Source organism: Capra hircus, chromosome 11, assembly GCF_001704415.2.
Source record: "Capra hircus breed San Clemente chromosome 11, ASM170441v1, whole genome shotgun sequence".
In the NCBI taxonomy this organism is placed as follows: domain Eukaryota; kingdom Metazoa; phylum Chordata; class Mammalia; order Artiodactyla; family Bovidae; genus Capra; species Capra hircus.
Genome location: NC_030818.1, coordinates 24,794,230 through 24,818,552, shown reverse-complemented (window position 1 = coordinate 24,818,552; position 24,323 = coordinate 24,794,230). Strand labels below are relative to the sequence as shown.

General features: G+C 44.1%; 1 protein-coding gene across 5 annotated transcripts in view; it reads right to left on the bottom strand.

Moving 5' to 3' along the window:
* The window catches only part of MTA3 (metastasis associated 1 family member 3), a 217,128-nt gene that overhangs the window by 165,141 nt on the left and 27,664 nt on the right, over window positions 1–24,323 (bottom strand). For 3 of the 5 annotated variants that reach the window (XR_001296256.2, XM_005686589.3, XM_013967589.2), the window contains exon 2: window positions 4,664–4,731. Coding sequence is in view for 4 of the 5 variants with exons in the window: in XM_005686589.3 (XP_005686646.2) it covers window positions 4,664–4,731 (68 nt within the window). In the remaining variant the exon portion in view is untranslated. Of the gene's footprint in view, window positions 1–4,663; window positions 4,732–6,404; window positions 6,822–24,323 lie in introns of those variants that run through there. The other 2 variants (XM_018055173.1, XM_018055174.1) reach the window with 2 other exon arrangements.

Below are 24,323 nucleotides of genomic sequence, written 5' to 3'. Positions count from 1 at the left end.
CCTCTTAAATCTCTAGTCTGTCAAACATGGTTAGAAAAACATCCTCCAGCAATAAGGGGCTTTGAGTCCACCTCATACTCATGTCCATTTCTATCCTCAACTTAAGAAAGTACATTCTTAAAAAACAAAAGAACCAAACACTTTCCAACATGGAAAGTCCACAGTCTGCTTCAACTAGAACAAATGGAAAGGAACTTTCTTTTCCCAATTTCTCTCCTTATTCCCAACAAATCCTAAATGTCAGGAGGGGCCTTAATTTGGGTTCCATCAAAAGGGCTTTGAGGGGATCTCCTGAAATTATGTGTAAAATCTTATATGTGCAAATATAGATTGGGATGGGGGACAAGATTAGATACTCAAAGAAGTTGGTAGCTCCCTTCTCCCCACCAAAAAAAAAAAAAAAAAAAGACCCTAAACATTAAAATAAATCTCAGGGCAAGCTGGATGTCTAATAAAATATACAAAATATGAAGATACACACAAATTATACAACATAATACACCCAAAAAATATATCCATAGCAAATAACATCGAATTTACCCACAAGCATAATTTCCAAAACTTCCTGAGACTGTACCCTCATTATTAGAGGCACAAAGTTTTCTTTCAACATGTGTGCAGACTGAATCTTTAGAAGAGCAACACCCAAACTAGACTGACTAAAATTTTCCCAAAGCTGTTTTCTATTCTAACTTTATAGTCTTCCTCCAAAAGATCATCACCAGTCTATCTGAGTACAACTTACAGAAGAGGAAAAGAGGGAATAAGGTAACAATGTTGAACTGTTTTCATCAACCCATTACTTAGTTTTGCAACTGAAAGTTCTGGGGGGAAAAAAATGAGACAAAAATCTATTCTTTAATTCAAAAAAAGAAAATACTTAGTTCTGCTTTTTAACTGACAAGTAATATCTCAAATAAGATTTTTTAAAAAAGGAACTATCAACCTATAAAAGTGAATTTCATATAAAAATAGTGACAAATGCTTATCCTAGGAATTTTGTTAAAAAAAAATTATATTTCTTTTTCTTTTTTTTCCTTTGGTCATGCTGTACAGCTTGCAGGATCTTAAGTTCCCAGAGAAGGGACTGAACCTGGGGCCCAGCAGGGAAAACACCACGTTTTAACCACTGGACCAGAGAATCCTAAAACACATCCTAACTAATTAGCAGAAAGTTAATAAAATAGGTTAATGTTCTTTCTCTTAGCTTATCAATTCAAATGTATCAAGCATTCTTAAATTCATTATTTGGATTTTTCCAATCGTGTTAAATTTCCCCACTTGGCCAACTTGACCTGTGACCCACTCAGGGCATTTCTGGAACTCTTATGGCCCCGATCCCAAGACTACCTCCTTCTCATCCTTTCAGCTTCAATTTCAATGTCCTTAAAGTCCAATCCCTACTCCAAGGAAGCAATCTGTTATTCTGTCAAGACTCTTGCTTATTCCTTTGTAGACATTAACACCATTTATAATAATTTTCTTTACACCTGTGCATTCATCTTCTTCTGTGTCTCCCTCATGAGAATGTAGACCCTGTGTGGGTCCACACTACGTAGACCAAAGACCAGGTCCATAGCAAAGACCATGTCCATATTGGTCACTGCAGTATCTCTGAGCCTAGCATGGTACCTGCTGTATAATAAAAACTCTTGAGAAATATTTAATGAATTACTTAAAATGAAATCTATCTTTCACATCCCTTCAGAAATAAAGGTCCTATGTAAATATCTAATAATTAATTACTCAATCACAGTTCCTTTTAATCAATACTCCATCCACTCAAATTGTCATTCTCTGAAATTATAGAGAATCTCATCTCTCACAATTCGGTGACCCCTAGTCCCCTAAGGACTGTTAGTATATGAACGACTTCCTATGAAAGCAGAGGGAGAAGGTGAGGATGTGGAGGAGGAGAGGGACTTTCAAAGTAAACAGTAATATAAGGATGGAGTCTGAAATAATCCTGGTTCTAGCTAAATGCGTACCCCAGACATTTAAGTTACTTAACCATGGGGTGCTTCCCAACAATCCATGATGCATCTACTTTAAAAGTTTAAGGTACTGTGAGGCTCAAGAGGTGACAAACTTGAATCCCTGGATTATACGCTTCGAGTGCACCATGCTCTGGTGTTTGTAAATTTAGCACAGATGCAATTTTCCTTCTTCTTGTGGAATTATCTGGCTGATGTCCATCTTCACTACTAGACCTATCTCATTCATTCTTCAGTTCCTAAAAGTGGGTATCTAAAAGTACCTGGCAGGTAGCAGGCTCTTACAAACATTTGTAAAATGAATGAACCAAAGTACTTGTAACCAGGAAAGCCATGTACAAGCATTAACATCAGACATCTGAGAAACTCACCAATTCAAGAAATATTAAAAAAAAAATTTTTTTTCAAATTTTTTTTTTTTTAAAAGAAAGAAATATTTAGTGAATGCCTTAACTATGTGCCAGCCACTATTCTAAAGCACTTAGGATCCATTAGTGAATAGAAAAGATCACTACACACCTAGGGCTTTCATTCTAGTTTGCAAAATCAGGCAATGAAAATACAGGGACACCTCATTTTACTGCACTTGGGCTCACTCAACTTCACAGATACTGTGTTTCTTTACAAACTGATGGGTCAAGCAAGTTTATCAGTGCCATTTTTCCAACAGCATTTGTTCACTTAGTGTCTGTCACATTTTGGTAAATCTTGCAACATTTCAAACTTTTCCATTATTATGACCCATTTGTAATGGTGACCTTTAATATATGTTATGAGTCACTAAAGACTCAGATGACAGCTAGCATTTCTTTTAGCAATAAAGTATTTCTCAATGAGGCATGCACATCTTTTTTTTTTTTGGCTGCACTGGGTCTCGGTTGCTGCACGTGGCGATCTTTAGCTGTAGCATGAGAACTCTTAGTCATGGCATGTGGGATCATCCCTACACCAGGGATCAAACCCATGCCCCCTACACTGGGGACCTCAAAGTCAGCCACTGGACCACCAGGGAAATCCCTGCATGTACATCATTTTATATACATAATAGACTACAATATGGTGTAAACCTAAATTTTATATGCACTGGGAAACTAAAAAATTCATGTGACTTGCTTTACTGCAATATCTGCCTTACTGCAGTGGTCTGAACCGAACCCACAATATCTCTGAGGTATGCCTATAAACACATAAAGTATATTTGAAGGTTATAAATGATATGGAGGAAAAAGCAAGGGACAGGGAACTGGAAACAAGACAGTACTAAGGTGAGTGCCTATGAGAAAGAGCCGAGATGGCCCAGTGATTAGGACTCTTTTCACTGCCATGGCCTTGGATTCAATCCCTGGTCAGGTACTAAGATCCCACAACACACACACAGCGTGGCCATAAAAAAACAGTATCAGCCAAGAAAGAGTTTACTCCACTTAGAGCCAAATGAACAAAGCAGGGAGCAGCCAGAGAATAGCAATCTCACAGGCCAGTATTTTTCTTTAAATCCTAGTTAATTTTCTAAATAAACTGATACCGTAAACAGGGTGGAATTGCCTAAATCTTTATTAAGCCTTTTATTTAAAACAATTTTTTTTTAAAATTTTTAGCGGCACTGCATGGGTTATAGGATCTTTCCTCCCAGACCAGGGATGGAACCTGGGCTGTAGCAGTGAAAGCGCTGAGACTGAACCACCGGACTACAAAGGAATTTCCTGGAATTGCCTCAATTCTTAAACCTTACATCAATAACATAAAAGAGAAGCACCTCAGGAAGACATCTCAACAGTTTCCACCCACAGACTGACCTAACCCTGCAGCCATTTGCTTCATTCGGTGGTTGGCGGTCTCAAAAATCTAAGTTTTTAAAATGCAACATCGCCAGGGTATCCCCAAAAGTGAACCAGGACGTCCAAGCTCTTAAGTCAGGCATGCCCTTGGCCAGACTTGGCTTCCAGGGACTCAAAACTGGACCAGTCTCCAGATGGTATTTTGGGGGAAAAGTATAAGCTAGATAGCCCCCAAACATTTTGATCGCAAGAATCCTCACCAGTTACACAGGCAACTCTCAAAACCATCAGAAATTTATGGTCAGGTCGCTTATGACTATTCAAGTGCCTCCGTTGTAAAAGCTGAACTATTGCCAACAGTCATTATGCTGCTGCTGTCCTGGACACCCTTGATCATGGACAAAACAATGGGTAAGTTTTATTTATTCCAGCCTACAGTACCAAAAAAGCCACTTTATAATTATACCAATACTGTAATTCTTATTAGTTAGCCTAGTCTAGAATTTTACAAATTCCCTTAAATATTATATTTCCTAACTTCTTCCTTCTCAAGCTGAAACAGGAAAAAATTAATTCACTAAAAAGGGAGAAACACAAATTATGACTTCAAATATAAAAAGAGACTGAGTTACTGGAGTGGCCTGCTCAGAGAAGCTCCCAGCAATTTAAAGAAATCTGCAGATGTTATATATTCAATATCAATATTTAATATCAGAGGTAATTATAAAAAGCGAAATATTTGGAATCCTGCATAATTCTCTAATCTGAAATCCATACTTTCAAAGAGTCTGGAACTGCAAGTAAAATCACCTCTTATGCCCTTTACCCACTTCTCCTTCAATAGGAAACAAGCATTTCTTAATATTAGAATCAAGAACACTCGGTGTATACCTTGTTGAGTTCTTCTATCCTTCTGATGAGGTACGGATTGCTTGAGGAATTCTCAAAGTAGACATAATCTGTAAGCAAAGGAAGTAAAGAGCTTAATCTTTTCAACAGAAAGTTCACATGTGCCAATCTGTGACTTTTTATATTAGGTAATTCACATTCAAAATGAAGCACGCCCATAATTCATTCCCTGGTAAAAGCAAACTTAGTAATGCAAACTTAATATATTCCCTCCTGTGCCTACCATTCACAGATCCTTATTTTCCTGGCATTTTCACTTCCATTCATGTTTTATTCAAGTTCTCCTAGACTCTTGTCCCACATGTGTCAAATTTTTAATAATAAACAAAAAGACACCTCTTATCATTTAGTCAGGGCTGACTAAACATGTGTCTTTCATACTGTGACTGCTTCCACATCTTCTCACTCCAATCCATTTGCCCTGGAGTATGCTTCTCACATAAAACTATTGACCTAAGACAAATTCAGAGCATCTTGAAAGGCTTAGCAGCCCAAAGTACATTTCAATCACCAACTTAAAAAAAAAAAAAATCAGGTGAGCAGAGGAGAAGCACACGGACCAACTTTTTCACAGCTCTATCTAGCAGGATGGGGGCGGGGAGAAAGGAGACAGGTCACTTTTTGAGAGGCAGAGCTCTCTGGAGGTGATATCGGTTTTTTTTAATACCTCATTTAACAAATTTAATCTAGACCCCTTTAGGGTCTTGTTATAATGAAATTGCTGCAGCCCTTCAACCAAAAGGATAAAAATTTTCAAGTGCGGTTTTTCCTGTCATCTAATAGGCTCACTGGAAACTCCCCACTGTGTGTTTATTTGAGAGGCTGAGCTGTATTGTCTATCTTAGTGGCGCTTTCCCTTCTCCCTTCTGCAAAGTGGCCTCATTTAGCCAGGCCATTCTCACCACCATCCATCAAGAAGATCGGCTAATGAGCAGAAGAGCACGTCTCACACACAAACACGCCACTTATCTGAATTATTATTTCACCAGGAAAGAGACAGGAGGGCGTCGTGAGTAGGGAGAAAGTTTGTTTGACCTTATTTCTCTCTTCTGCAGAAGGCTGGGAAGGAGGCAGACAGTAGAGCGAACGTCCAGGCAGAGCTCAACTCCCCAGACTAGGCTGCGGTGCCCTGGCCCCTCTAAGCCCCATTATTGGGGGAGAGGGGAGGGGGGCGGGGAGGAACCGGACAAGAAACCGAAGGGAGAGTGACGACGGAGAGGTGTAGGGCCCTGTCCCCGCAAACAGGCCTATCCAGCTGTGCCCCTGGCTGGGCCCCCATCGCCCCCACCCACACCCCCAAGGAAGGGAAGGTGTAGAGGAGGGGGCGAATGTCCCTCTACCCTCTCCAAACCCCCAATGCCTAGATGCCACGCGAGGATGAACCACCCTCTTAAGGGGCTTGACGGCCCCCACCCCCGTGTGGGTTTCATGGGTGGGGGGTGAGGGTAGGGTGCGTGATAATTCATACCCTCAAGTACAGGCTTGGCCCCCAAACCTTGGGCGGGGCGCGGGGGGTGTGGATGGGCCCCGGTCCCTTGCGGGCCACGGTGGGGGAGGGGGAGGGGCGGGGGGCGGGCGGCCCCGGCCCCCACCGCAGGCCCCCAGCCGCCTGCGCCCTCAGCCCGGGCGCCCGTGGCTGCCAGCCGTTAGGCTGAACTCGCCCCGACCCCCCCACTCCCGGGGCCCGCTCCCAGACGGGCCGGGTCGGGCCGAGCCTTCCTACCTCCGACCCGGTACATGTTGGCCGCCATGTCCGCCCGCCCGCCCGCGGAGCCCGAGCCGAGCCCCGCCCGCCGCTGCCGCCGCCGCCGCCGCCGCCGCCACCGCCGCCGCCTCAGCCTCGGCCGCCGCCGACTCCTCGCCGCGGGGGGGAGAGAAGGGAGGGAACAAGGGGAGGGGGAAGTGGAGGGGAGGGGACGCCCAAGGGTGGGGGCAGGTGCCCGCCCCCAGCGCAGGGCTAGGGAGGGCCGAGTTGCCCGGCCAGGGGAGGCCGGAGCGCTTGGGACCAGCAGGGAATTGGGGAGCGGGGTGCGGCTTGGGGGGACCTTGCTGGAAGTGGAGGGTCCTAGGGCAGGGGTCCTGGCCCAGGCTGAGGCCTGCCGCCCCAGCCAGCGTACTCCGGCACCTGCCCACCCCGAGACTGGGCTTCCTCTCCCCGCCTCTGTCCCTGGAGACCTCCAGGCTCTGTGACCTCCAGCACGTGAGCATCAGTCTGGATGCAAACACTTGGATGCAAATAAGTGCTCGCAGCAGGGCGCCTTCCTTTAGGTGAGGTTAAGGCAACCGGCCTGGAGCCCGAAGGCTCTGGAGCCATGGGGATGCCAAGTGCTTGCAGCTTCTCAGGGCAGAGACCTAGAGGATGGTGGAACTAGGAAAACTGACCCCTTTCCAACTCCACCCTAACTGCACTGGCGTGCCAATCCGCGTTCACCCCAAAACCAGGATGAACAGAACCCACTCCCCACACCTGGAGGCCTTGCCTCTAGACAGGCCATATATGCAGTGCAGCCCGGCTCGGAGAAGAGACCATTAGAGGAGGGGGGCTTCCTTTGCCGTTAGGGGAACAGGGCCCTACAGTTCATGTCACCACAACTCCTCAAAGGAAGAGATGGTGCCAGTCAGCTTTGCTGATGATGGACTGTTAACTGATTATGCGCCAAATGCTTTTAAAGTTATTATTTTCCCAGGCAAATTCTCTAGACAACCCCTGTTTTCTCAGCCTTCAGACCCTCACAGAAACAAAGAGCCAAATTGAGTTGAATCTGAGCTGGTTGTCCCCTAAATGAACACAAACAACTTTCTTTAGGGAAGCCAATCCATTCTGAACTACTCCCAGATATTGTTGGGTAATAAACATGAAGAGGATCCCTTACTGCCGTGGGTTGTTTGGAGTTTCTGGTGCTTTACAGCCTTGTGTTGTTGACTCTGGGTTTGGCGGCTGTGGACGAGAAGTGTCCCCAGAAAAGAAGGCTGTGTTCTGTCTGGTGATGGCATTTGTGATTGTCATTATCACAAATTGAGGTGAAAATAGTTCTCTGGCTAGCTAATGGAAAGCAAAAAATAAAATATAAAGCACTTTAATAAAAAAAAAAATAAAGCATCTTTGCCTGAATTACCTTGATTGTGTAACTCAAGTTTCTTCAAGCATAAAATGGGGACACACTAATTGCACCTCACAGGTGGGGTAAGGAACAGTTGTGATTATATCTTAAAATGCTTTGTAAACCATTCAGCAAAGAGCACTATGCAAATAACAGGTGTCTGCCGCTTTTTTTTTAAACTCAAGCAAGTTTCAGATTCCCAAAGGTTTTACGCTGTGAGTCAAATTGTGATCTCACGTCAACTCTTTTGACCCAGAGAAAAAAGTAAAGCTGTTCTGTTATGCACACTGCACAGCTATTATTTACCATAATCCCTTTACTGGAGATTCCACAGAAAACATATTGTGACGTATCTGACATCACTCTCTCCATTTCTGAGCTGACACGTAAATAGGCTGCATAATTTAGCTGGAGTTAAACCATAAACTGGCAGCAGTGTTGGGATAATTCAGCCCTTTCCTTTGGCCTAGAATTCTCTAAACCAGGAAGATTGTCTCCAAGTGGAAAGGCCACCTGGAAACCATAAACTGCAAAGGAACAATAGGTTGCAAGCTTTATTAAAGGGTTTTCCCATTATTTTTAAATAAGTAAGCAGTTTCTCCCCTTCAAAATATCTCTGTATTTCTGATAGTTCCTTGCCTGCCTGTCTCATTTCCCCAGCTTTGTGCACCTTACTGGATACTAACCACAATAAATGGGCAAAAAGTGCCAAGAAAACGTCTTCCATCCATACTGATCTCCTTAGGAACAGCCTTATCCAGAAGCCCCAACCCACCCCATTCCCCCATGAAAGGCCTCAGAAATTTGGGGGAATGGAATTAATGATGGTGGAAGTAATGATGTGGCGGAACCCAGGCTCTTTCCTTCCTCTAGATTCTGTGTGTATAACCTTTTGCATCTCTAGCTCCTGGGCCAGTGTCTTCTACATAATAGGTGCTCAGTATCTGGAGGAATAAGTGCCCATGAATGATGGACTTAACATAGTTAGAGAACCAGGTGCAGAGTTGAATGCAGGGACTTTTGTCTATGAAACTTTTATACTTCCAAATAGCAAAGAAGTATGCATATAAAAGAGTTCAGCAAATGTTTGTACATAGAAGGAAAAAAAAAAAAAAAACCATACAAAGAAGGGTGGAAAAGCCATACCTTCAAAGAACCCAAGGCACTTCTACCTACTCAGGCTGCATGGTTCAGATCACAGACGTCACCAACTAGCCCAAACTTCACTCCCAGCTTGGCTGTTAGGCTTTAAAAGTTGCTTGACCCCTCTGATCCTCAAGTTCTACAAATCACGACTAGCTACTGACACCTAATTCTAACACTTGTACTAAAAAGTGAAATATACAAAGTTTGGGGCACGTGTTAAGCTTTATACTTATTAGGTGCTTTCTCTCTATTCCAGTCATCCTCATTACTAAAACAGAGGGGTCTCTCAGATTGTGCCAGAAACTCCAGGAAAAGTCCAGCCTCTCCATGGGTAAAATTTCCTGGCATGACTGCTGTGATTAAAGAATCATGATAAGGGATTGCCAAAAGGCCCAGAATGTTCTCTGTGTCAGTCCCCAGAGTCCCACAGCTTAGCTGAAAAAGTGGATGCTGCAAGGAAGCTATAGATAAGACAGAGTGTTGGTTTTTGCTTCAACATCAAGATGGAGTTTTTATATATGGAAAAAAAAAAAAACACAACAAGATAGGGCTGTCCAGAGTCTGGGAGTTTTGTGATATTGAACTCAAGAAAGGAGCCTGAAAGAGAAAAGAGCCTGGGGGTCTAGAATGTAATTAATCTGGAACCAGATAACAGGCTTTAGATAAAGTACCATAGCTTGTCCTTTGTGCTTTCTTTGATCTGTTTCTTTTATTTTTCCTTTCTTTTCTTTCATAACAAAACTTATGTTGTTATTTAGCAAAATTCTATTGGAAAAATGCCAATCTGTCTCAGCTATTCCAAGGTGGTCCCGGGTTGTACCAGCAGATGACTATTCCAGAAGAAAGCAAGAATCAAAGCAATTGAGCCCCTAAGGGAAAGAAAACCAGAGTCAGAGTTTCCTAGCTTCTTCAGTCCTGGCACCTTCTCTTCCATTGATCCTCTGGGCTAAAAACATGAAAGCCCAGGGCCAATCTCAGAAAGTCTTGACTTTTGAAAGTGCGTATTTTCGGAGTCTATGGTGCTCTCATGGTCTCAAAGGAGAGCAAGCTCAGCCATTTGGTGGCATCCACAAAGAGTTTCCTTCTCTAGGTTCAGCATTGCCTCCAGGTCCTGGAAAAGGGACTGGAAATCTCAAGGTGGACAGGGATGAGCCTTTGGAAGGGTACTCTAAATGATTTAAGTGTGTTTTTGTTTTGTGAGGTGTTTTTGTGTTTTTTAACCTATGGAGCACTAGAGTGCTGTGGATTTGAATGGGAGATAGCAACAGCATATGCTTTGGGGTCAGGAATTAGAATCCTAAAAGGCAATGGGAAGTGTAGAGGGCACCTTTGTAGGAATGACTCAGACCACAGCAAAAAAAGATCTTTGGCCACCTAATGCAAAGATCCTACTGATTGGAAAAGGCTCTGATGCTGGGAAAGATTGAGGGCAGAATGGGAAGTGGGGTAACAGAGGATGAGACAGTTGGATGGCATCACCAACTCAATGGACATGAGTTTGAGCAATTCCAGGGATGGTAGAGGACAGGGAAGCCTGGCATGCTGCAGTCCATGGGGTCTCAAAGAGTCAGACAGGACTTAGTGACTGAACTACAATAAGGGCAAAGAGAGTGAATTGGAGATGGTAAAGAGTACAGGTTGGGGGAAAGGGCTGCTGAATAGGGTAAGAGGTCATGGGGTATGAGAGATATGGATTGGTTTGAGAGAAACCCAGAGGTGTGGGAGATGCAGGATCTGGTGCCTTTGGGGAGACTTAAAAAAGGTAACAACTGGGTGGAAAGAGGTGTGATTCAGTGAGCAGACAGTCTGGGAGGGGAGGCAAGTTGGGGGAAGAGGGATGGTTGACAGGTTCAATTTTAGAAAAGTTGTGTTCCAGGTGCCTTTGGAAACATGCAGGTATGTTTCCTCATTAGAAAAGAGGTGGATGAACAGACCCAGAGTTTGAGAGATCTGGGCTAGAAATACCCTCTTCTATGTCACCATCAGCTCAGAGCCCGGTCTGTCTTGTCTGAGGAGTAAGCCAAACCCTGGCCCCAGGGGAAGAAGCAGGTTCCCTGAATCCTTCAGCTTGGGAGAAAACAGGTTTAGCCGGTCTCGGTCCAGGAGATCAGAGTCCAGGTCCAAATGTGCAACAGGCAGGGTGTAGGCAGACAGCCACCCAAGTCACCACCAGGACAGATGGTGAAGACAAGGGGGCATGCCCCAGGGCTGACCTGCCACAGGCAAAATTCTCAACTAGGGAAAGAGAAGTCTGCTCTCGGAGTGAAAAAAGCAGCTGGGGTGGGAGGGTGGGAATGGGGGAAGAAAAGAACATGGGGGGAAGGGAAAGGACACAGCCTGAAAAACAAATCTGTCTCTTCCTACCTCACCCTCTTGCCTCTAAGATGGTATAGAGGGTTACACAGTGGTCCTCCCAAATATATGTCTACCTGGAACCAGAACCTGCGAATGTGACTTTATTTAGCCAAAGGGTATTTCCAGATGAAACTACTGATCTGAAGATAAGATCATCCTGAATTAGGGTTGGCCAACAACAAGTGTCCTTGTGTGAAACAGAAGAAGAGAGGGAACAGAATGAAGAGAAGGCGTGGAAAGGTGGAGGCCAAGATGAGTGTTATGAGCTACAAGCCAAAACAACGCCAGAGACTGCCGGCAACCACCAGATGCTGGGGTAGAAGCGTGGAGTAGATTCTCCATCAAAGCCCCCAGGAGGAATCAAGTTTGCAGGCACCTTCATTTCTGGCTTCTGGCCTTCAGAACTGAGACAATACGTTACTGTTGTTTGAAGCCACCCAAGTTGTGGTAATGAGTTACAGCAGCCCTAGGAAACTCATACAGATGGTAACCACCCTTTGATTTTAAGTAAACATAGATTCAGCCAGAAAACACTAAGCACTATATGCAGAGACTAAGGAACATGGGAGCTGAATAAAAGAATAAAAGAGGGGGCTTTTCTGGTGGTTCAGTGGTAAAGAAGCCACCTGCCAATGCGGGAGACACAGGTTCCATCCCCGAGAAACCAGGAGAATTCCACATGCCACGGACCAACTAAGCCCGTGTGCCACAAATATTAAGCCTGTGCTCTAGAGCCCGGGAGCCACAACCACTGAGGCCCGTGTGCCCGAGAAGCAGTGCTTTGCAACCAGGGAGGCCACCACAAGGGGAAACCTGAGCACCATGGCTAGGGAGTGGCTCCCGCTTGCCACAACTAGAGAGAAGCCTGTGCAATAACAAAGACCCAAAACACCAAAAAATAAGTAAATAAAATGAAATTTAAAATTTTTTTTTTTAAAAGATAGAGTTACACAGAGAGAAGGGGCCCAGCACCACTCCACTTAAGTCCTGCTCAAGTCCTTTAGACATGGTTGCCTTAGTGCTCACAGAAAAGAACACCCAGATGCTATGCCCTTCAGCTGTCAGTGGAATAATCCTTCTCCCCTTGCATTTTTCCTTCCCCGGCACACGTGTAGAGTATCACACATTCCCATAAGCAGTAACAGATTACCAAGAAGGCAATACACAAATTCACCCCTCCATTCCTTTGTCAGGAAGTGCTCTGGCTCCTCAGATCCCAATCAATGCTTCTAGAGTGGAGAGTAGAGTAGGGGCTTTCAAGAATATAATCTTGTCTACAAAAATGCCCTTTTCATTCATCAAATAAGTAATGAGCACTGTTAAAGGCACTAAGGACACACCAGTGAAGGAGACAGACAGAACACCTGCCCCCTGGAGCTTATATTCTTGTGAAGAAGTCAGAGAATGACCAGATATAATAAATCCATCAATAGATGTGCTAGTATACAATGATCAATGCACTACCAAAAGTAAATCAGAATAGGGAAACCAAAAATGATGATGGTGGTCAGAGAAGATTTCTTGGATGTAAGAACTCAAAAGAGACCTAATGATAGAATGGAGTGAGCTGCTGGGACATGTGGGGAGCAACATGCCAGGACAAGAGAAGAGCAAACGCAAATTCCACAAAGCAAGACTCAGCCTGACCTGACTGTGACCTAGGAAGACCAGTGTGGGTAGGAGATGAGGTCAGGGAAGTGAGCAGGGTCCAACCATGTAGAGCCTGGGAGGCCCTGGTAAAGTGTTTGAATTTTGTTCTAAGCATACTGGGAAGGCTTTTGAGAAATGGAAGATTTCCTGCCATATCAGTAAGCAAAGGATGTCAGAGTCATCAGCAATTGCAGCCACCAAGGAAGGTAAGCTCGTGAACCCTGAGGGAACTCAGGAAGAAAAGAATACCTGCTATCTAGCAGCCACCAGACTGCAGGCACTCCCTAAGGTGAACCCTGAAAAACACAGGATACTGGCCCCAGATAGCTGAGGTTCCTATCAAAGGAATGATTTCAGTAAGCCCAGACTCCCGCATCTTCTCATACAGAGAAAAGCACTAAATTCCTTAACTTGGGATATCTGGTTTTCTTCAATTAACGATACTGTTTTGATGTTCAGCCTATCTGCCCTTTGTTGCAACACTTCTATATAACAACCAGGCTCCTCCTTCCGCCTCTTCAGAGTTTTCTCTCAGGGTCACTTGAGGTGCTGTCTCCTGGGCCTGAATTCCAACAAGTTCCCCTGAAGAAAGCATAACTTGCAACTTTTATGTTGTGAATATTTTTTAAGTCAACTCTTTCAACAGAGGAGTGACAGGAATCTGATTGACGTTTTTAAAAGATCGCCTGGAACATGAAGAATACAAAATAGAAAGGGGCCAGTCTTGACTTACAATTCAGAAAAGCATGCCTGGGGACTTCCCTGGCAGTCCAGTGGTTACCACTCTGCACTTCCATTGCAGGGGACCTGGTCAAGGAACTAAGATCCCACAGCTTCAAAACAAACAAACAAAAAACCAAAGCAGCATGACTGTGTTCTCTGGAGGCATCAAACCTCCTCTGAGCACTAGGGATTCAAAACTCACCAATCTGAAGTTTATGTAATAGAAAACCAAAATTCCTCCTGTATTTCATTTGATGTGATAGTGAAAGAGACCCCTTCCAACTCAAACTGGGGTTCTGAGACCTGTGCTAATTAATGACTGTGAGAGAAATGACAATATACACTGGCTACCTTTTTAAATCCTCTTCCAAATCATATTGGACAGCATCCAGTCGTGTAGGCTGTAGTTAGTTCCCCTCATGCCTAATACTGTCACTGAGGTTTTCCTAGGCCGTTCTCCTTTCTTTCAGCTTAACTCCATCTGGGTCAGGGGAAGCATGTGAATTCCATGAATATGAGCCACTTGCTGCATTTTTTTCATCTTAAATAAAGTGTCTTGGTTATAAGTGATGCCATATACAAAATATCATGATTGAAACAAAGCCTCCTGAAAGTTTACACACACACACACAAACACAAACCCACACTCCACTGTGGAGAGTGGAAACACAGAGACTTGTTTCGAGGCTAACATACTTCAATATAGAGGTAGGGAGCTAGGAAAAAAGTCTGAGAAGCCCAGGTTCCAGGACCCATGTGATAAATAGTGGGGTCTAAAGGTGATAAACCAGAGCAACCAATCGATCGCTGGATTTGACAATATGGTGGTCTTCAGAGACCAGCTCCCTTGCCGTCTTCTCTTTTGGTAATTCCTGACTGTCCAAATCCTAGCCAGTTTGAACCAAATTAGAGGGTCTGGCCTTAGATATTCTACAGCGCAGATGGCTCCAAAGAGCAGAGAAGGGGCTCATGAATCCCCCAGAATGAAGGATGAGTACTATAATTTGCTCTTCCATCAGTCCCGGTTATCTTTATCCATAGGTTGGTAGCTGCTGCCCTTTCTACAGGAGACTGAGGGAAGTTTATTTGCAGTCTTGATTTCAAAAAGGACAGGAAATGTTGGAGAGCTCAAAGTGAAACTTTGAACTCCTGGATAAATAAATGGTTGTTTATGTTTCCTTTTATCTCTGTGAAGTTTTGGAGGATAAACCGTGAGTAGTTCAGAGCTGCCCCAAGGAGCTTCTTTTACAAAGCCAGGCCAGGGCCATATTATTAGTGGCAACTAATGCAATGTTTCCCATTTAATTGCACCAATCAGAGCATTGAAGACTTGGCTTCAAATAGAGGGCACCTGGAGGCAGCTTAACCTTTTTGAAGTTTTGGTAAAGGTTGCCCAGAAAGTGTCCAGTCAAATCCCATCACTGGTTGCTTTCTGCAAGAGGAGATGAAACGTCCATCACTGGAAGTCCTAACTCCCTTCCACCCACCCACAGGCTTCTGATATGGTGGGTGAAATTTGGACTGTGTTCATGGAATAGAGGATGGAGAGGGTGGAGCCCTCCTCCCAGTTAGGAGTCAGAATTCTGGAAGTGAAGGGGAGAGAGAAGGTTCCAGCATTTCACTGAGTCTTCTTCCTGTGTCCTTAAACCTGGCTGCCTCCTCCTGTCAAGTGTCCCCAGTCTCTTCTCCACATTTACACAGAACCGAGGTTGGACCCTTTCTGTTGGTGGCCTGAAGTCTCTCACTAGGTAAGAGCAACTTCAAAGGCAGAGAGTCTGAGGACTGTGTGACTGTGGTGTTCCCAAGTCTTCCCACCAACACACACCTCTGCACACCCCCACAAAGTCCCTCAGATCTGGGCTGGAGTGGGAAACTGCTTGCCCATCACAGTTATTGCATCCAGAAGGAGATTTGAGGTGAAGCCTTCAAAGTTCCATACTGACTTCTCCATGGTAGCCAGCTTCTCCTAAAGCAACTGCAGCTGAGGGCCGGCCCCGAGATGTGAGGGATGGAGCAATTCCCAGCCAGTGGCATGTTGCTGGTATCTGATGCATTATTTATGATGCTGGTGTCAGCGTGGCTCCCAGGCACCAGGGGAAATGGAAAAGGCACTTGGGCCTGTGCTGATGAAACTAAATATTTAAACAGGAATCATGAGTTGAGGTAAAATCCATTTTTCTTCAGTAAAGCAGAGAGGGTCACAAATAACTTCAAGGTTGAGAACTTGGTAAACACCAGACCATAGGGGAAGGCTGGGGGCTCCCGGTCCATGGCTTTCCTCCACTCTCAGATCCCAGTTCCTCTCCAGGGCAGACATAAAGGGCTGGCAAGGCACTTCGGAATTGAAGGAGGAAAGGGGAGTTGGAGGACCAGAGGAATTGATTCAGTCGTGGTCACCCTATTATGGCTCTGTGGGAATGAAATTTGGAGACACCAGAACAAGGTCCAACCGGACGCATTCCTCTGTATCCTTTTTGTCCATGTCCCTGTTTCCTGAGATCTGGTCTATCGCATCTGCTCAGCTGAGCGCACTCACCTTCTGATTAGCTGGAAGAAGGAAGATGTGATGCTGGGCAACCGTGAACCAACCCTTTTGTGTTGATTCTTCTTATCCCACCTGAGACAGTCCCAGTTAGGAAGCCATCCTCCACCCACTGCACACAAACCCAGAGGACATCCTGTACAGAAAGGAACACGGGGGAGGAGGGCCCTCCACTAAAAAAAAATTTGGGGGGGGCTACACTGGGCCTTAGTTGCAGCATGCTGGAGCTTGCGTTTCAGCAAGGAAACTCCTAGTTGAGGCATGTGGGATATAGTTGCATAAATAGGGATCAAACCCTGGCCCTCTGCATCGAGAGCACCAAGTCTTAGCCACTGAACCACAAGAGAAGTCCTAGGGCCCTTCATTTTTGATATACAGAAATCTCCAACTATGAGGAAAGACAAGGTCTCCAAAGGTAATTTCCTGGTGGAAAGAAATAGTTGTGGCTTGGCCTGGCTTCTTCTGCGGTGTTTTCCCATCTTGGTGGGATCCTTCACTTGTTTTTCCACAGCAGTCGCTGTTCCTGGTCCCCAGGGATGTGCTTTTTCCCAGTCCCTGCATGAACAAACACCTTTATCTTCCTTTCGTCTAAAGACAGCTGAGACAGGCTGACATTTTCAAAATTAACTTTTATAAGAACTTAGGAAATAAAAGGAAGTAATTGCAAAAAGTACAAAGACAGAAGTTCAATTCAGTTCAACGTTTATGGAGATCCTGTGTTTAGCTGATACTCTGGATTATCTTAATAGATGAAATGGATTTCTGATCCTCAAGGAGTTCACTGTCCAATGGAAGAAGCAAGCAATTTGAGTATGATGAGTTGTAATCTAATAAAATAAAAGCCATAATTACCCTGAGTTGGTAGCAATTAATATGCCCTGCTGTAAGGGCAGGGCTGGTCAGAGAAGACTTTGAGAGAAGGTGCTATTTCATCTGAAGCATCAGTTAAAAATAAAATCTTTGCCTGGTAAAAAGTCAGAAAGGACATTCCAGACAGAGGGAAGAATATGTAGAAAGTACATGGAGGACACATGAGAATCAACTGGAAACTTGGTTCAAAGCCAGATTGCAAAGGCCTTACATGCCAGGCTAAGCAGTTTGACCTAATCCTATAGGACCTAGAGGCAATGGGACCCGAACATAGTTACATTTATATTAAGTTAGAAGGATAATAGTGGCTAAAGTTGAATAAACAGCTTTTTTTTTTTTTGGCCACACCACTGGACTTGGAGGATCTTAGTTCCCGGACCAGAGGTTCCCCAAACCTGTGCCACCTGCAACGGAAGTGAGAGAGTCCTAACCGTTGGACCACCAGGGAATTCCCAATAAGTTGGCATTTTAGCTTTTGTAAGAGTTTCCTGTGAGTTAGTTTAGCATAAACACATAAAGTTTCTGGGCCTCCAGAGCTGAAAATAGAGATGGGCAGCCATGTCCCCTGTAAAACTTATCTTTAAATTCAACAGAGAGAAGGGTTTTAAGAGACAAAGGGTAAATTAGAGCTTATTGTCTGAGTTCCTTTTTGTTTTTTTTAAAATAACTTTGGTATTATGGACTGAATAATCTTTGTCCCTACAAAAGTCCTATGTTGAAATCGTAACCCACAATGTGACGGTGGTAGGAGGTGGGGGCTTTCAGGAAGATACTTAGGTCACAAGAGTGGAGTCTTCATGAATGGCATTATAAAAGAGACCCCAGAGAGCTCTCTGGCCCTCTGCCTGCCATGTGAGACTACAAGTCTGCACTGCAGAAGAGGAGCCTCATCAGACCCTGATCTTACTGGCACCCTGATCTCAGGCTTCCAGCCTCCACAACTGTGAGCGATAAATTTCAGTTGTTTATAAGCTTCCAGCCTATGGTATTCAGTTCTAGCAGCACAAGCTGTCTAACAAAATTTGGGGGCAGTGGGAGGGGAGTTGGATATAAAAATGCCAAAACTTACCTATGGAGGGGGAGAGAAAGAGGGGCTTCCCTGGTGTCTCAGTGGTAAAGTGCCTACCAAGGCAGGGCACACAGGTTCTGTCTCTGGGTCAGGAAGGTCCCATGTGCCCTGGGGCGATGAAGCCCATGGGTCACAACTATTGAGCCCACGTGCCATAACTACTGACGTCCACGCATCCTCGAGGCCAGGCTCAGCAACAAGAAGGGCCACCACAATGAGAAGCTCCAGCACTGCAACGAAGAGTAGCCGCTGCTTGCCACAACTAGAGAAAAGCCCCCTCACAGCAACAAAGACTCCGCACAGTCAGTAAATAAATAAACTTTTCAAAAAAGAAAGAAAATTTGGAGAGGTGAAAATGACTCAAATATGAAGAGAAATGGCATTATTGCCTGAGGACCCTTCCAATATGTTGGCTCCCACTTCCAAAATCCCAGCTGTCTAGTGTCTTACCGCTCATGGACTAGGAAGTTCCCTATGCCCTCGAGAATTCTTGTCAGGGAGAAGCAGATGAAGGTTTGGGGGCTTCTGTGAGAAAAGATTATTTAGGTTGAAGAAAGGGAGAGAGGTGATTATTCAGGCCTGTGAGACTTTCAACAACAGGAACTTGGAGATGTTTAGAAACCAGGAATCGTGCAAATTTGAGAAACGTGAAGACTGAGTCTGCCCAGGCCTTTGGAAAATTAACTGAAGAGATAACAGATGGCAAATTATAACAGTTTTGTAAAAAGTAAATATTAAGCAACTTGAAAAGAAATGTTGGCTAAGGACTGACCAGAATTTATACTAGTCCCAAGGATACGGCCCTGTGTTCCCTCAGCCATCTCTCTCTGGGCACTAAAGATAGAAGAATTTGCACCTCCAAAGTAGAGGCAGCCTGATCCTCTTTCCTGAATCAGGTATAGAAACACACATTTTAAAATTTATTTGTTTACAGAGACAAGGTTGGACATTTCCAAAATAATTTAAATGTCTAAAAAATTTAGTAAAATACCCAACCCCTCACCAAAAACAAAAGCTAAGAAATGTATTAAGTGAAAAAAAGCAAGCTAGATTAAAATACATATGGTACAATTGCATTTTTGTTGTTGTTGTTTAGTCATTAAGTCATGTCTAACTCTTTTGTAACCCCATAGGCTAAGCCTGCTAGGCTCCTCTGTCCATGGGATTTCCCAGGCAAAAGTTCTGGAGTAGGTTGCCATTTCCTTCTTCAGGGGATCTTCCCTACCCAGGGATTGAACCCTGGTCTCCTGCATTGGCAGGAGAATTCTTTACCACTGACCCAGCAGAGAAGCCCACAATTACATTTAGGAAAAACAAAAAATTAGATATATGTAGTACTCTTGCCTGGAAAATCCCATGGGTAGAGGAGCCTGGTAGGCTGCAGTCCATGGGATCGCTAAGAGTCGGACAAGACTGAGCGACTTCACTTTGACTTTCACTTTCATGCATTGGAGAAGGAAATGGCAACCCACTCCAGTATTCTTGCCTAGAGAATCCCAGGGATGGGCGAGCCTGGTGGGCTGCCGTCTATGGGGTCGCACAGAGTTGGACACGACTGAAGCGACTTAGCAGCAGCAGCAGCAGTGTAAATATATCGACACATAAATGTATAGAAGATTGGATAGATCTATAACTAACAGTAGTTACATCTGGGGACAGAGAGTGGGAGGCATGTGAAAAACAACTCAATTGTCATCTGTGTACTTCCATACTGTTAGAAGTATATTACAATGTGAATGCATAATATTTTCATGAAAAACATCTTTTTTTTTTTTTAGTTCTACCAGTGTATTGCTACCAACCCATCTCCCTCCACCCTCACGCATGCATGCTCAGTCATTTAACCTCATGGACTGCAGCCTGCCAGGCTCCTCTGTCCATGGACTCTTCTAGGCAAGACTACTGGACTGGGTTGCTATTTCCTTCTCCAGACATCAAAAACATTTTAAATTTTATTTATGATTATTTTTTAGCTTCAGGATCTTAATTCCCTGACAAGGGATCAAACCCATGCCCCGTGCGTTGGAAGCATGGGTTCTTAACCACTAGACTGCCAGTGAATGTACTCCCAAATACAGTTTGCTTAAGTTAACGAAAAATTTTAAAAAGTAAAGACATAGAAAATTATAGAGTGACACTTTCTGAAGCCAAGTTGATTATTCACTTCTCTTGGGTATCCAGCCTGCACCCCTATTCCTTGCATCAAATAAATTTTCATTTATTTTCCTTAAATGAACTTAGTTTACACAAACAAACAAACAAAAAACCCAACAACAAACAGAAAAGCAATAAAAACTACTATAACTAAGATGATACCAGTTCATGAATACCTGTGCACACTGGGCTAGGATGAAACTTTATCATTCTGTGGAAACTACAGGGAACCACTGAAAGATTTTAAGCAAGGATGTGTGCCAGTCCTTTTAAAAATATGTCTCAGAACCAGGAAAGGAAGACCTATCTGAGAAGGACCAGACTGAAGCAAGGAGTCCAGTTACAAAAAGCTTTTTCAATAATCCAAGTGAAAGATGTTTTTAAGACAGGCTTCTTCATATTCTGCCCTAAACCTGCTGATTGACTTAGATTCACTCGCATCCTGAATTATTTATTAATTTACCCAAGAGACAGAAGGAAAGAATAACTGAATCCCTATAATTGTTTTAAGAACTCACAGTATCCTATCAAGGTATGGGTGTGCATAAAAGTAACCTTCTCTGGTTCTTCATTGTCTCCGCATTCGAGTCTAGACTCCTCGGCACAATATTGAAGGCTAGCCCTTTGCAACCTGGCCTAAATCTTCCTTCTTGGTCTTACATCCTCCTCTTCTCCTCATGTACTCCACCTACTTGGAGCTACCCTCAGCTGCTTGAGCAGGGCAACATTCAGTCTTGGCCTCAGCTTCTGTATCTGTGTTTCCATGACCTGAGTTTCCTTCCTTCTATTCTACTGGGCAAACTTCTTAACTTAAACCTAAGTGTGTCCCTAGAGCACTAACACCACCAACACACCGCTCTGCTATGACCCCATTTGGGCCTGTCCCGTCACTGCACCAATAGACTCCAATGACTGATTATCAGAAGCACAAGGCAGTTTGTTTCTTGTTGTTGTGCTTTTAAATTTATTTTATTGAAGTATAGTTAATTTATGATGTGTTAATTTCTGCTGTACAGCAAAGTGACAAAGTTATACATATCAGTTCAGTTCAGTTGCTCAGTTGTGCCCGACTCTTTGTGACCCCATGGACTGCAGTCCACCAGGCTCCTCTGTCCATGAGATTTTCCAGGCAAGGATACTGGAGTGGGTTGCCATTTTCTTCTTCAGGGGATCTTCCCAACCCAGGGATTGAACCTGGGTCTCCTGTACTGCAGGCAGATTCTTTACTGACTGAGCTACAAGGGAAGCCCATTTGTGATAAGTTATACATATACATACATTCTTTTTCACATTCTTTTCCATTATGGTTTATTACAGAATACTGAACATAGTTGCCTGTGCTATACAGTAGGATCTTGTTGTTTATAATAGTTTGCATCTTCTAATCCCGTATCTAATCCATCCCTCACTCACCTCCCTCCCTCTTGGCAACCAGGAGTCTGTTCTCCATGTCTGTGAGTCTGTTCCTCTTCTGTAGATAAATTCATTTGTGTCATAGTTTAGATTCCACAGTTAAGTAGTATTGTATGGTATTAGTCTTTCTGACTTACTTCACTTAGTATGCAAATCTCTAGGTCCATCCATATTGCTGAAACTGTCGTTACTTCATTCTTTTTCATGGCTGAGTAGTATTCCAGTGTCCATTTATCTGTCCATGGGCATTTAGGTTGTTTCATGTCTTGGCTAGTGTGAAAAGCACTGCTATGAACAAAGGGGTGCATGTATCTTTTTGAATTAGAGTTTTGTCTAGATATATGCCTGAGGAGCAGGAATTGATGGATCATATGGCAACTCTGCTTTTAATTTTTTGAGGCGCCTCCCTACTGTGTTCCATAGTGGTTGCACTATTTTACATTCCCTCCAACAATGTAGGAGGTTTCCCTTTTCTCCATCCCTCTCCAGCATTTCTTATTTGTAGATTTTTAAATGATGGCCATTTTGACTGATGTTTTCCACTAGACTTCCAGAGCCCACCCAGAACTACAAAATCTGATTCTTTGGGGGACGGGCCAGAGAATCTGTTTGGTTTTTTTTTTACAGTCCTCCATTGACTATAGTCATCACCAAGAAGAGTGTGTGTGGTGGGGGAGGGGGGGCGGTCCTCCATAGTTCATAAAACTGTTGACTGAAAAAAATGCACAGACTAAAAGTTGAAAATTATGTCTAATTTGGTGGACAAAACTTAAGCCCAGAATGCAGCCTCTCAGTGGACAGAGCACAACATTGTGAAGCCTCCCAGACTGACTCCACAGGCTCCCATATCACCTTGTTCCAACTTGTGTACAGCTCTTGCCATGGGATCCACGTGACCTGTGTCCCATTCTGCCATATTGTATACTTATTTGTCTACATGTCCCTCCCAAGATCACATTTCTGTCTCCAGCCTTTTTCTTTTCTTCTTTCCTTTTTTTCCCCCCTAACTATTTTGCTAGTTGGCTCCACAGACGCCTCTTCACTTGTTTCCCATCCAAATGTGAGCCTTTGACAGCAGGGAACCCATCAGGTACCACAGATTCCACGTACATGGATCCTTGGGGAAGATTTGCAATATGCAAAAGGAATAACAGCAGGAAAAAATTTCTAGCATGCGGTACATGTGAGAAACTACAAACAATTATTTTCAAGTCTCTTTGGTTTGACTAGGGAAAAAACCTGATCAACAATCTGGCTGCCAGGCTGGACTGTTGGTAGAAGCCACCCCTAGAGTTGATTACATGCATGAGTGTTCTGATGTGTCCCACTCTTAGTCAGGAAGACAGAGGAGTGCTAGAACACTCTGGGCCCTGGACTGCCAAAGACTTCGACCCAGAGCGGGGCCAGGCCACACCCTCCACTAATCTCCCCATAGCCTTTGTTTGAGTGAAGCCAGTGATGAAGCCTAAAACAATGGAGGCAAGCAAGGTGCCCTCCCATTACCATTTACATTGAAGTGCCCAAAGCAATCACCAGGCGTCTTTGCTATTAGTTGAAGGTAATTTTAAGGCCCTTCTTCTCTCCCTCCCTTCCCCCAACCAGGCTACCTACACAATGAATTTCCAAAACACACTAGAGGAAATGGCTTCTTTTAAGTACTACTATTATCACTGTGATTAGCATTATACTGAGCCCTACTTTCACATCTTGGAATCTCTCTGGGAATGCAAGTTCAAGATTTCCTGCTTAAAAGAATTTAAAAAACCAGAATTTCCAGTTTGAAAGTATTTCCAAAGGCATAGAAGCCTCAGGCAGAAAGCTGGGTCTGGGATCTCAACCCCGCCAACCTCTGACTTGGGGGAGCTGGACCCTCTGGGCGGCCAATTTCCTATCTGTAAGTTCTCTGCCTTGGATTCCATACTTCTGAGGATCACGCAGTCTATGGAAAACGGTTTATCAAATTCTCGTGCATGTGTGCATGCTAAGTTGCTTCAGTTGCTTTCCGACCCCATGGACTGTAGCCCATCAGGCTGCTCTGTCCAGGGATTCTCCAGGCAAGAATACTGGAGTGGGTTGCCAGGCCCTCCTCCAGGGGACCTTCCTGATCCAGGGATCACGTGCGTGGGGAGACCCCATTGGTTTTAGAGTCCAGTGCCTTAACCACTCAGCCATCACTGCTCTTAACAACTTTAAAACTTCTGAAAAATCTGCCAAGCACCAGGCACAAAACCACAAACTTAACACATTTTATCTAATGAGGGAGGAATTATATTACACTCTTATCTTACATGTAGGAAGCTGGATTTCTCCTTGACACTCCTTCCCAGGCACGAGTGTTCCCTCTCCTTCATTTTTTAATAACTCCAATTCATTGATTCTTTCTGGGAACCCTCACTCTCCTCTCCATCCCAGAAACTTGTCCTTCAAAGCCCTAGGTCTCATCTCACCCAGAGCATTTCTTTTTGGAATTAAGGACAAAGACTTGCATTTTTTTAGGTTCCTTGTGCCTCTCCAGAGGGATCTCTTCTGCAAATCTCTTCAAGCCTCCCCTAATATGCGCCACTGCCTTATATAAAGTTTAGCTGGGCTAGAACAATCACCATTCACTTGCCTCCATCC